Source organism: Leptonychotes weddellii, chromosome 11 (genome assembly GCF_054177405.1).
Source record: "Leptonychotes weddellii isolate Sample4059 chromosome 11, ASM5417740v2, whole genome shotgun sequence".
Taxonomy (NCBI): Eukaryota; Metazoa; Chordata; class Mammalia; order Carnivora; family Phocidae; genus Leptonychotes; species Leptonychotes weddellii.
The window spans coordinates 55084926-55098203 of NC_138379.1; the positions used below are offsets into that span (position 1 = coordinate 55084926).

Here is a 13278-nt window from a genome sequence, read left to right on the forward strand (position 1 = left end):
GGTGGACCAGCTGAGATTAGGTCTATTTTTATTTTTTTTTTTAAGATTTTATTTATTAGAGAGAGAGAGAGTGACAGAGCACAAGCGAGGAGAGGGGCAGAAGAAGAGGGAGAAGCAGACTCCCCACTGAGCAGGGAGCCCGATATCGGGCTTGATCCCAGGACCCTGAGATCATGACCTGGGCCGAAGGCAGATCCTTAACTGACTGAGCCACCCAGGAACCCCTGAAGATTTTTATTTTATTTTTTAAGTAATCTCTACACCCAACATTGGGTGTGTGACTCACAACCCTTAGTCACATGCTCCACTAACTGAGCCAGCCAGGCGCCCATGTATATATATATTTTTTAATAAGTGTACTCTTTAATCCCCATCACCTATTTCAGCTACTCCCTGTCTACCTCTTCTCTGATAACCATCAGTTTGTTCTCTATAGTTAAGAGTCTGTTTCTTGGTTTGTCTCTCTCTTTTTTTCCTTTGCTCATTTGTTTTGTTTCTTAAATTCTACAAATAAAGGAGATCATATGGTATTTGTCTTTCTCTGACTTATTTTTCTTTGTCTGTATTTTCTATTTGATGAGTCATTGTCATCATAGTTTCCTTTAATTCTTTAAATATAAATTCTTTTAAAAATAATTTCTTTTAGTTCTCTGAAGCTATTTATAATAGCAGCTTTGAAGTCATGCTAAGTCCAACATCTGGGCCCTCTCAGGGATAGTTTCTATTGATTATTTTTTTTTTTCCCCCTGTGTATGGGTCACACACTCTTTGTATAATTATAATCTCATAATTTTTTAGTTTGCCTAGACATTTTGAAAACTGCACATTTTAGATTATATATTGTAGCAGCTTTGAATTCTGATGCTATTCACCCCATCCCTCCCAGATGTGCTTGTTGCTATGTATTTGCTTGATTGACTTGCTTAGACTAATTGTGTGGAGTCTGTTTCCCCACAGTATGTAGTCACTACTCAGTTTTTTTCGTTTGTTTGTTTGTTTTGATTTTTAAAAATTCTTGTTACTATTTTTAAGTCTGGTTTCCTGGGGGTCACTCTTGGGTCAGTGATTGATCAGAGGTTGTGTTTATATACCTTGAGCTAGTAAGGATTCCATCTTTTGCTGAGTCTGTGTGGCTTGGGGAATGTTTTTCAAGTCCAAGTAGTTTACAAGTCAACTTGACTTTCCTTTTTTTTTTTTTTTTTTCCCCAAATGTGTTTGCAAGGCCTTATGTTTAGCCAGGGATGTCTAGTCAATTTGGGCCCTCTTCAGTCTTTCCTGAATATAAGCAGCTTTGTACATGTACATGGCCTTGTAGATTACAAGGGATAAGTGGAATCTTAGCAAGGTCCACTTGCTGTCTCATTTCTTGGATTTTTCCATTAATTTTCTGGGTGGTCTTTAGTTTTTTTTTTTTTTTTTTTAAAGATTTTATTTATTTGCAAGAGAGAGAATGAGAGACAGAGAGCATGAGAGGGAGGAGGGTCAGAGGGAGAAGCAGACTCCCTGCTGAGCAGGGAGCCCGATGCGGGACTCGATCCCGGGACTCCAGGATCATGACTTGAGCCGAAGGCAGTCGCTTAACCAACTGAGCCACCCAGCCGCCCTGGGTGGTCTTTAGTTTTGTTGTTTGCCTTCACCAGTGTTGTGACTTCAGGTGAGCTCTGATGTTGGCTTTCCTAGGTTTTTGGCCCCTGAGGTTGGAATTGTTTTTGACTTTGTGCCTAGGCATGGAATTTTCACTCCTTCCAGCAGGGCAATGGAGCTGTCCAGCTGGGTAGAACTTCTGCACAGTGTAGCTCGGGGTAGGGATAGTTGTAGTTTTAGACTTTCTGCTGCAGACTCCACCTGTTCTTACTGAGATTCAGAACATTTTCTTGAGTTAATGCTTCTTATTTTGTTATGTGCCTCTGACAAATTCCCAGTCTTTACATGGTTGTTTTTGACAACTTTGTCTAGTTTTTTTTTTTTTTTTGGAAGATTTTATTTATTTATTTGAGAGAGAGAGCGAGCGAGCGCACGCACACATGAGTGGGAAGGGGGCAGAGGGAGAGGGACAAGCCGAATCCCTGCTGAGGGTGGAGCCTGATGCGGGGCTCTATCCCAGGACCCTGAGATCATGCATGACCTGAGCTGAAGTCAGATGCTTAACTGACTGAGCCACTGAGGCGCCCCTGCTTTGTCTAGTTTCATCATTGCTTGGGAATGATTTGCCAAGTTCCTCACTTAGCCATTTCTGAAGTCTTACTGATTGATCAGTTGATTTTTTTTTTAAAGATTTTATTTATTTATTTGGGAGAGAGAGAGAGTGCACAAGTGGGGGTTAGGGGCAGAGGGGAAAAAGAGAGAAACAGACTCTCCACTGAGCAGGGACCCTGACTTGGGGCTCGATGCCAGGACCCTGAGATCATGACCTGAGCCGAAGGCAGATGCTTAACCACCTGAGCCACCCAGGTGCCCCTGATCAGTTGACTTCTGACAAAGATGCAAATGAAATCCAATAGAGAACAGATAGTGTTTTCATTAAATGGTACTGGCACAATGGGACAGTCGTAAGTGAGAAAATGATATATCTGGCACCTTATGTAAAAATGTACTCAAAACAGATCATAAACAAATGTAACACTTAACCTTCTAAAACTTCTAGAAGAAAACATAAGAGAAAAATCTTTGCAAATCATATCTCTCGGAACTTCTAGCCAGAGCATATGAAACTCTAATAGTTCCATAGTAAGAAAACAAAAAACCCAATTAAAAAATGGGCAAATGACTTTGACACTTCAAGAGGACATATGGATAGCAATTGAGCACATGAAAAGATGTCCAACATCATTAGCCATTAAGGAAATGCAAATTAAAAACACAATCAGATGCCAATACACACCTATTAGAATGGCAAAATAAAAACAAAAAATGATACTACCAATATTGGCGAGAATATGGAGCAACTGCAACTCTTATACATTGCTATACTTACCTATGTTCCAGTAATCCTGCTTACATATTTACCCAGGAGAAATAGAAAACTTGTTACACGAATGTTTGCAGTGGTTTTATTTTCCTGTAACTGAACAGTGTTAGCATGTAGTAGTCTCTCCATAAATACTTGTTGATAAATGGAGGACTTACTGTGATTAGTAGTGATGTTGAGCTTTTATTTAATCTTTGTATTTTATTGGCCACTGATCTCTGTGACAGGCCAATGATACCTAAATATTAAGCCTTTCAACACATGATATGGCTATGACTGATGTGACAGTATATCCCAGTGATACAACCAATTTTTTAAAAAGAAACTTCTTGAAGATAGAATCTCCAAACTTGAACATACAAAGACAGTACCACTGTATGTGGCACAATGTATTCTATTGAGATTTACATTAATTAAAAAAGATATTAAAGGAAGATGCATTTGACTCTCCCCCCATTTTTTTATAAGCCACTTTTTTTCTTTTTTAGAGAGTATCAGAATAACAATGTTTGCTCTGATACAGAAGCATTTGGGCCCATTTAAAGATCTGTGGCAGAGGCTGCAAATTGGCAGCCATTGAGTGAATTTGACTCATAGATGTGTTTTGTTTGGCTTATACAGTATGGGTGAAATATAAGATTGGGATCAGCATTTCACTTACAGTAACAAGTGGCTGGGATTAAGTAGCAATTACGCCTTATGGACAATGAATGTGATCTCCCAATTTGCCACAGCTCCCACTGTTCAGTTGACCCAATAATAAGGCCAAGTGGGGGTTACCATATCATTGTTCTTGTGCTTTTGTTTTTCTTAAGCCCCTCATTTACTTACGATGCTTCCCAGGCTGTGGTATTTCATGATGATAGACTAAATTTCAAAGATCTAAAGATGTTAAAAAAAATCTGCCTTATCACTTGTTAACATGGTTATTTTCTTAATTTAGTGTCTTCATTGGCTCCTCTGGCATGGAGCTGATATCGCACAAGTAACTTTGAGAGGTTGGACAGCAGCTCACATAGCTGCAATCAGAGGTCAGGATGCTTGTATGCAGGTAATAATAACTTTGGCTACTTTTAAAAAATCAATACATTTAATAACTTTAGCATAGTTTTGTTGGGCTATTGCTTTTATTCTAATAATTTGACTCATAGATTTAGTTCTTTGTCCTAAACAAGTATTTATTGAATTCCATGACTCAGATATTTGGTACCAAATACAGCTTAAACAAATTGTGTAAGTCTGGGGATCCTTTTATCTCTGAAGTAATTGGCTATTGATGGGTTGTTTTAACGGGATATCACAGACATGACCAGATTATCTCCTTAATAGCTTGTCATGCCTTCTTACTATGGAACTATTATTTCTTATTTAATGTATTTCCTGGCCAGAATTTCACATTAATATGTGCAGGATCTAGCTTATTAGATTAACTAGATATAATCAATATACTGAAATAGACTGGAATTTGGAGGAATACAAAATTGTATAAGCAAACAGTTCCTGCCTCTAAGAAGCCTGAGATTCTATTTGGAATAACAGGCTCTCTACTCAGTGAATTACAAAATGATACAAAGTATAGTCTATGATTAAGGCCCTAATGATTAGAAGGAGATAGAGAAATCATTAATGGAGGCAATAAAACTTCACTAAGCCGAAAAGAACAGGTTGATTTCAGAAAGTTAAGTAGCAATGAAAAATGATTATCATTTTTTATGTGTGAATTACAGTTTCCCATGCATCACTTCATTTAATACAACAATCTTATGAGTTCCCCTTTTTATAGATAAAGAATCAGATTCAGAGAGTTAAGTACCTTGTCTAAGTAAGTGACAAAACCAGGATTTGAACCTAGATTTTATTCTATTAATCTTTATGCTATAATTCTATGTGAGGTACTTGAATTGGAAAAATTAGGTGTGTTCAGGGGATAAACTATTATATGAGTTTGACTGAGTTGTAGATGTTTTGTTGTATACTGTTATGAATTAAGTTTGGATAGCCAGGTGTGTAAAATGTCTTAGAAGTAGAATAAAGATTCATTTGTATAAGAGAGTTTTTATATGTGTACTAATATATACTCTTACACATACATGTAACACACATACATACTTATGCATACATACACATGCACATGAACGTTAACAGAGGAATGAAGTAATGAAAGCAGTATTTCAGGAAATTATTCTAACAAGATATATCTGGGATTACCTAGGATGAGACAGTTTGAAGGCAAGAAGAGCAGTTAGAGACTTTTGGTGTCATTACTAACCCCAGAGGGAGAAATTAGGTGGTGGCAGTGGGAAAGAAATAAAATGATTGAAGACCTCTTGCAAAGCAGGAGTTGACAAAATAGAGTGAAAATTTTAAAGTTTTGAGGCAGAATGGCAGATAATAATGACACTACAGATAAGGAAATCTGAAAGGCAAGGGAGATAGGGGAGCAAAAATGTTGAATTCAATTTGGCACATGTTGTTTAGGGGGCTTATAGGTCATTTTGGTGCAGAAGGTCCAGGCAGTTGAAAAGGGTGCTGAGACAAAGATTTCAGGAGTAATAAAGTATAGAGAAGAGAATAGAGTATTGAAGATTGAATGTTGAAGAATGTTACTAGTAGTGATAGTAGGAAGCAGAGAAATGAGTAAAGAATTCAGAGGACGAAGTCAGAGATAGGAGAGCCAGGATGCATTGGGCTGTACAAATGAAGGAAGAAGTGTTAGGCCGAGTGTCAGAGTTATGGGATGAAACTAAGGGAATGCCATTGGACTTGAGAGCTCACTATAGGGTGAGGTTTGCTGTATTTCCATGTAGTGGTAGGGATGGCACCTTGTTTGCAGGTCAATTTGAAGTTGAAACATTGAGGTATTAATTTGAGAAGTAGGCAGTGAAAGAGAAAATAAAATAGTAACTTTAGGGGACATTCAGGTCAAATGAAGCTTTACGTGATGCTTTCCTTCCTCTAAGCATTAGATCAAACCATTCCCGTGGCTCTGATTGTCCTTTTCTCCCTCAAAGGGATCTTTTCATTCTCAGAGATGTTGTGGTATTTTTTGGTACTATACTGTGTAGTTGTTGAATTATCAAGGACTGCTTTATATAATTGATTATCATTGTCTCTACATATGTCCTAATTCTCTAAGTTGACATGTCTTCATATTCCTCCTTGTAGTGATTCTTAAAGTACAGTAAATACTCAGGTTATGGTTTGTGATGATTATTGACTAGTTTGCTAATTAGGAAGACTATTCTTACGAGACCAGTGCTCTAACCCCTGAGCTACGGAGCCCCGTCGGAAGACTATTCTTAAAGCTCTTGATATGAGTTATGATGGAGTCTTTTGCTAAGATACCGGTAAATACAGGCTGGTTAAAAAAAGAAGGTCTGAGGGAGTAAAACTAAAAAATATTAACTAATAATTCTTCTAAACAGATTACTCTGCTTTTGAAATAGTGAGTTTACTTTTCAGTTTATTAGCTTAGGATTAAAGTATTTAACTTAGTGATTATTAATCTCTATTTCTGAAAAGTGTGCCTTATAAATTGTATGTACATGAGTGAAATCAGGTATTATAAATATCTCCTAGGCAAGGTTAAAAAGGATCTCAAGCATTTTCTTAGGATTAGCTAAGAATTTCTCATACTTTGTTTGTGGCACATGTATAAGAACTTATATAATGTAGCTATAGGTTGATAAATTGCTTGCCTATTACACATCTGCATTTATGATTTAACATATTTATGTACACTCACTGTTATTTCTCTATTTTTAGGCTCTCATAATCAATGGGGCAAATCTGGCAGCTCAAGATGATCGTGGATGCACTCCTTTACACCTTGCTGCAACACATGGACATTCTTTCACTTTACAAATAATGCTCCGAAGTGGAGTGGTGAGAGATTCCTGTTAATATGTGAGAATGTGTAATCATATAGATGGAATAGCATTTGGTAGCCTAGTTACCTCTCCCTGACTTTTTAAATCCCTTTTATGACTTGGGGGAAGTAATTTGATCTCTCTCTTTAGCTTTTCTGTCCTTAAACATAGGAGCAATAATTTAGATAAAGCTTCAAAAAAACCCCAGTTTAACAGTACAAAGTATTTCAGAGGCTGTGGGTTCTTCATGTCAGTTCAGAGTTTAACTGGGAAGATTCTGAAGCTTCCAAACACATCTCAACCAGTGATTGTAAATCTTTCTGAATTTCTGTGTGTTTACCTATTTGTTTTGTAACTTATTTCATACACTAATTTAGAAAGTGATTTTTATCTCCAGAAATTCCATTCATTCTGATATTTATTTTCAATATTACGCAGTGGTTGTAAAAAAATAACTTATAAGAAAAGAACTACCTTTATTGAAGACATTATGGTAAGAGTTGGTGTTTCTGTAGTTAGAGAAATAATGAAGGGCCTATTAGGTATTTTTTTATTAACTCTTTATGCTTTCAGGGATATGATTGGATCATTTTGAATCCATCCCTTTCATTTTATTGGTCAGAAGCCTGTGACCAGTAAAATGACTAGTTAAGTTCCCTTTTTTTGTGTGTGTGTGTGAAGATTTATTTATTTATTTTAAAAAATTTATTTATTTTTGTTAGAGAGAGAGACAGCGCATGAGTGGGAGGGGCAGAGGGAGAGGCAGTGGGAATCCCAAGCAGACTCTTTGCTGGTCACGCAGCCGCGCCTGCGCCTTGATCCCACAACCATGAGCTCACGACCTCAGCCGAAACCAAGAGTCAAATGCTCAATGGACTGTGCCACCCAGGCACCCCATGACTTATTTATTAATTTGAGAGAGGGTGGGGCGGGGCGTGGTGGAGAGGGAGAGAGAACCCCAAGCAGACTCTGTGTTGAGTGTGGAGCCCAACTTGGCCAGATCCTGTGACCTGAGACCATGACCTGAGCTGAAACCAAGAGTCAGGCACTCAACCGATGCACCCACCCAGGCACCCCTAGTTAAGTTCCTTTTTAAAAACTATTTTTTTTTTTTTTAAAGATTTTATTTATTTATTTGACAGAGAGAGACACAGCGAGAGAGGGAACACAAGAAGGGGGAGTGGGAGAGGGAGAAGCAGGCCTCCTGCAGAGCAGGGAGCCCGATGCGGGGCTCGATCCCAGGACCCCGGGATCATGACCTGAGCCGAAGGCAGATGCTTAACGACTGAGCCACCCAGGTGCCCCTAAAAACTATTTTTATGGATCAAGTTACTTTCTTTTTAAAAAGACTATTTTAAAAAATTTTATTAGTGCCTTATTAGCTCATATGTTTAAATCAGTGGTAGTAGTAAATTTTTCTACTACATTTATTGTTTGCCTTGTATTTTTTTTTTTTTTTAAAGATTTTATTTATTTATTTGACAGAGACAGAGACAGCGAGAGCAGGAACACAAGCAGGGGGAGAGGGAGAGGGAGAAGCAGGCTTCCCGCGGAGCCGGGAGCCCCACACGGGGCTCGATCCCAGGACCCTGGGATCATGACCTGAGCTGAAGGCAGTCGCTTAACCAACTGAGCCACCCAGGCGCCCCTGCCTTGTATTTTTAAGAGCAGCCTCCAATTTTTATTTGCAGAATTAAGCTGCTAGACTTACTGTTTCTCCTACAAATGGAAAGAAACTGAGTTCTTGTGAATGTTACCTCTAGGATCCCGGTGTGACTGATAAGAGAGAATGGAAGCCTGTGCACTATGCAGCTTTTCATGGGCGACTTGGCTGTTTGCAGCTTCTCATTAAATGGGGTTGTGGAATAGAAGATGTGGACTACAATGGAAACCTTCCAGGTATTCACAAAAGCAAATGTTTTGGTTTTTTGTTAATGTAAACTTTTAAATGATTGATTGTGTTTATGAAATTTAAACTGTCATCATTCTAACAGTCCTTCAGAAAACTAATTTTTTACTCCTGCACCTATGTTATGTACCTGTCATATGACTTTCTTTCTGGAGCCATGTCAGCAAAAGAGAAATTGGCAAAATTGAACTTGGATTTACTCTTCCCACCAGCTATTTCCTTCATCTGCTGTCTAGTTTATTATTTTTTAACTTCATACAGCTCCACCCCCCAGATTGCTATTTATAAAAAATAGTATAAATAGTGGACACTAGCGTATTTGAGTTAATTTGCTAACTGCAGTTGGCTAGTCTGCCATTAGCTGGCCAGTTGAAACCTATACTCTAAACACCCTGTCTTCTTCCAAGAGGTGCTGTAGAAATGCAGAGGAGGGATAGATCATAGAGTGGAGTGAGGATTACTAAAAATAATCCTTGAATTGTGTCTTAAAAGAATCTTAAGTAGCAAACAAATGAAGTGAAGTCCAGACAGAATGATATGAACAGGTTTAATCAAATCACTCTGTTGCTTAGAAACTTCCGAGATTGCTGAGGAGCTCTGATTTCTTAGCTTGGCATGCTGTACCTTCCTAATTTGGCTATAACCTACCTCCTTGGCCTCATCTTCCATCCCTTTACACTGCTGTCTGGGAATGTTTTACTTCTTTCTGAAGTACATCCTTTAGTGTTCATATAGTAAAGGTGTGTTGGTATGAATTCTTAATTTTTGTATATCTAGAAATTACTGTTTTGCTCTTATTATGTTTTAAAATAAATTTTTAAATTGAAGTATAACTATTGAAGAAAAGTGCCCATTTCCAATGCACAGCTCATTGAATTTTCACAAATGAGTACTTTTCTGTAATCATTAGCCGGATCAAGAAATGGAATAGTCTCTTCATGTCCTCTTTCTGGTTACCAAGAGTTTCCAAAGTTACTCACCTTGACTCCTAACATAAAAATTAGTATTTTTTTTCTTTCTGAATTCTATGGGATAAAATAATACACTTGTATTCTTTTGTGTCTGACCTGATTTTCCACAATGGTTGTTATGAATTTATACACCCACGAGCAGTATTTAAGACTTTCAGTTGCTCCATTTTCTCATTAATACTTGGTATTATTAGTTTTTGTTTTTTTTAGTTTTAGTCGTTCTTTTCGGTGTAATACTTCATTGTGGTTTTAATTTACATTTTCTTTGATTAAAGATGTAGAACATCATTTTTTTTCTGGAAGTTTGGACCTCTCTCTCTCTCTGTTTTTTAAAGATTTTATTTATTTGACAGAGAGAGAGACAGCGAGAGAGGGAACACAAGCAGGAGGAGTGGGAAAGGGAGAAGCAGGCTTCCTGCTGAGCAGGGAGCCTGATGCGGGGCTCGATCCCAGGACCCTGGGATCATGACCTCAGCCAAAGGCAGTTGTTTAACCAACTGAGCCACTCAGGTGCCCCTCTTTTTTGTTTTTAATTGAAGTATGGTTGACATACATGCTATATTAGTTTCAGGTGTACAACATATTGATTTGACAATTCTGTATATTACTCAGTGTTTACCTTGATAAGTATATTATCATCCCTCACCATACATATTCCCTATGTTGTACTTTTAATTTCCATGATTTATTTATTTTATAACTGGAAGTTTGTATTTCTTAATCTTCTTTACCTATTTCTCCCAGCCCTTCAACCCTTCTCCCTTCTGGCAACCACCAGATTATTCTCTGTATTTATGAATCTGTCTCTTTTTGTTGTTGTTGTTCTTTAGATTTCACACATAAGTGACATCATATGGTATTTGTCTTGTGTCTGACTGATATCACTTAGCAAAATACTCTCTATTCCATCCATGTTGTTGAAAATGGCAAGATCTCATTCTTTTTTATGGCTGAATAATATTCCACTGTATATATATCTCTATAAGTATCTTCTTTATCCATTCATCTATCTGTGGACACTTAGATTGTTTCCTTATCTTGGCTACTGTAAATAAGGCTGCAGTAAACATAGGGGTGCACATATTTTTTTGAATTAGTGTTTTCATTTTCTCTGGGTAAATACCCAGTAGTGGAATTACTGGATCATATGATATTTCTATTTTTCATTTTTTGAGGTTCCTCAAAAAAAAAAAAAAAAAGAAAAAAAACCCCTCTTTTCCACAGTAGTTGCACCAATATACATTTGCACTAACAGTACATGAGAGGTCCCTTTTCTTCACATCCTCTCCAAAACTTATTTCTTTTTCTTTTCGATGCCAGCCATTTTGACTTGTATGAGGTGATATCTCATTGTGGTTTTGATTTGCATTTCTCTGATGATGAGTGATGTTTAGCATCTTTTCATGTGTCTGTTGACCATCTGTACATCTGCTTTGGAAAATGTCTATTCAGATCCTATTCAGATTCAAATAAAATTATTTGTGTTTTTAGTGTTGAGTTATATAAGGTCTTTATATATTTTGGTTATTAACCCCTTATTGGATATCATTTGCAGATAACCTCATCCATTCAGTAGGTTGCTTTTTTCTTTTGTTGATGTTTCCTTTGCTGTGCAAAAGCTTTTTATTTTGGTATAGTTCCAGTAGTTTATTTTTGCTTTTGGGTTTTTGTTTTGTTTTGTTTTGCCTGAGGAGATAATATCCGTAAAGATGTTGCTAAGGCCCATGTTGAAGAGATTACTGCCTGTGTTTTCTTTTAGGAGTTTTATGATTTCAGGTCTCACATTCAGTTCTTTAATCCATTTTGAGTTTATTTTTGTGTATGGTGTAAGAAAGTGTTCTAGTTAAATCCTTTTGCATGTAGCTGTCCAGTTTTTCAGTGCCATTTATTGAAGAGATGGTCTTTTCCCCATTGTATATTCTTGGCCTCCTTTGTCATAGATTAGTTGACTGTGTAATTGTGGATTTATTTCTGGGCTCTGTATTATGTTCCATTGATCTATGTGTCTGGTACCATGTTGTTTTTATTGCTGTAGCTTTGTAGTTATTCTTGAAACCTGGGATTATGATACCTCTAGCTTTGTTCTTGTTTCTCAAGATTACTTCAGCTATTTGGTTTTTTTTGTGGTTCCATTCAAATTTTAGGATTATTTGTTCTAGTTTTGTGAAAAATACTGTTGGTATTTTGATAGGGATTGCACTGAGTCTGTAGATTGCTTTGGAGAGTATAAACATTTTATCAATATTGATTTTTCCAATCCATGAGCCTGGTGTATTTTTCCATTTGTTTGTGTCATCTTCAGTTTCTTTCACTGTCATCTTATGATTTTCAGAGTACAGGTTTTTTGTTTTTTTTTTTAAGATTTTATTTATTTATTTGAGAGAGAGAGCACATGAGAGGGGGGAGGGTCGGGAGGGTCAGAGGGAGAAGCAGACTCCCTGCCGAGCAGGGAGCCCGATGCGGGACTCGATCCTGGGACTCCAGGATCATGACCTGAGCCCTAGGCAGTCGCTTAACCAACTGAGCCACCCAGGCGCCCCAGAATACAGGTTTTTTACCTCCTTGGTTAAATTTACTTCCAGGTATTTTATTCTTTTTGGTGCAATTATAGGTGAAATTGTTTTCTTAATTTCTCTTTCTGCTACTTCAGTATTGGTGTATAGAAATGCAATTGATTACTGTATATTAATTTTGTATCCTGCAACTTTAATAACTTCATTTATTACTGCTGATAGTTTTTTGGTGGAGTCTTTAGGGTTTTTTATATATAGTATCATGTCATCTGCAAATAGTGACAATTTTACTTCTTCCTTACTGATTTAGATGCCTTTTATTTTTCTTACCTGATTGCTGTGGCTAGGACTTTGGGTACTATGTTGAATTAAAGTGGTGAGAGTGGACATCTTTGTTTTGTTTCTGATCTAGAGGAAAGGCTCTTAGGAGGTGCCTGGGTGGCTCAGTTGGTTGAGCATCTGCCTTCGGCTTAGGTCATGATCCCGGGATCCTGGGGTTGGGCCCTGCATCGGGCTCCCTGATGAGCAGGGGGCCTGCTTCTCCTCCCTCTTCCTGCCACTCCCCCTGCTTGCATGTGCGTGCTCTCTCCCTCTCTCTGTCAAATAAATAAATAAATAAAATCTTAAAAAAAAAATATAAACGTTCTTAGTTTTTCAGCATTGAGTATGATGTTGGCTGTGGGTTTGTCATATATGGCTATTATGTTGAGAAATGTTTCCTCTCCAACCACTTTGTTGAGAGTTTGTATCATGAACAGATGTTGTCTTTTGTCAGATGCTTTTTCTGTATCTAGTGAGATGACCTTAATGTTTTTATCCTCCCTCCTGTTAATGTGATGTTTCACATTGATGAATTTGTGAATATTGAACCATCCTTCCTTCCTGGAATAAATCCCATTTTATTGTGGTGAGTGAGCTTTTCTTTTTTTTTTTTTTTAACTTAATTTAATTTTATTATGTTAAAATAAATTTATTATGTTAATCTATTATACAGTACATCATTAGTTGTTGATGTAGTGATCCACGATCCATTGTTTTTTTTTTTTTT

General features: G+C 37.2%; 1 protein-coding gene across 1 annotated transcript in view; it reads left to right on the forward strand.

The window, feature by feature from the left end:
• ANKRD42 (ankyrin repeat domain 42) overlaps positions 1-13278 on the forward strand; it is a 69580-nt gene that overhangs the window by 8520 nt on the left and 47782 nt on the right. The window contains exons 3-4 of the mRNA XM_081798940.1: positions 6734-6853; positions 8601-8736. Of these exons, the coding sequence (XP_081655066.1) occupies positions 6734-6853; positions 8601-8736 (256 nt within the window). The remainder of the gene's footprint in view (positions 1-6733; positions 6854-8600; positions 8737-13278) is intronic.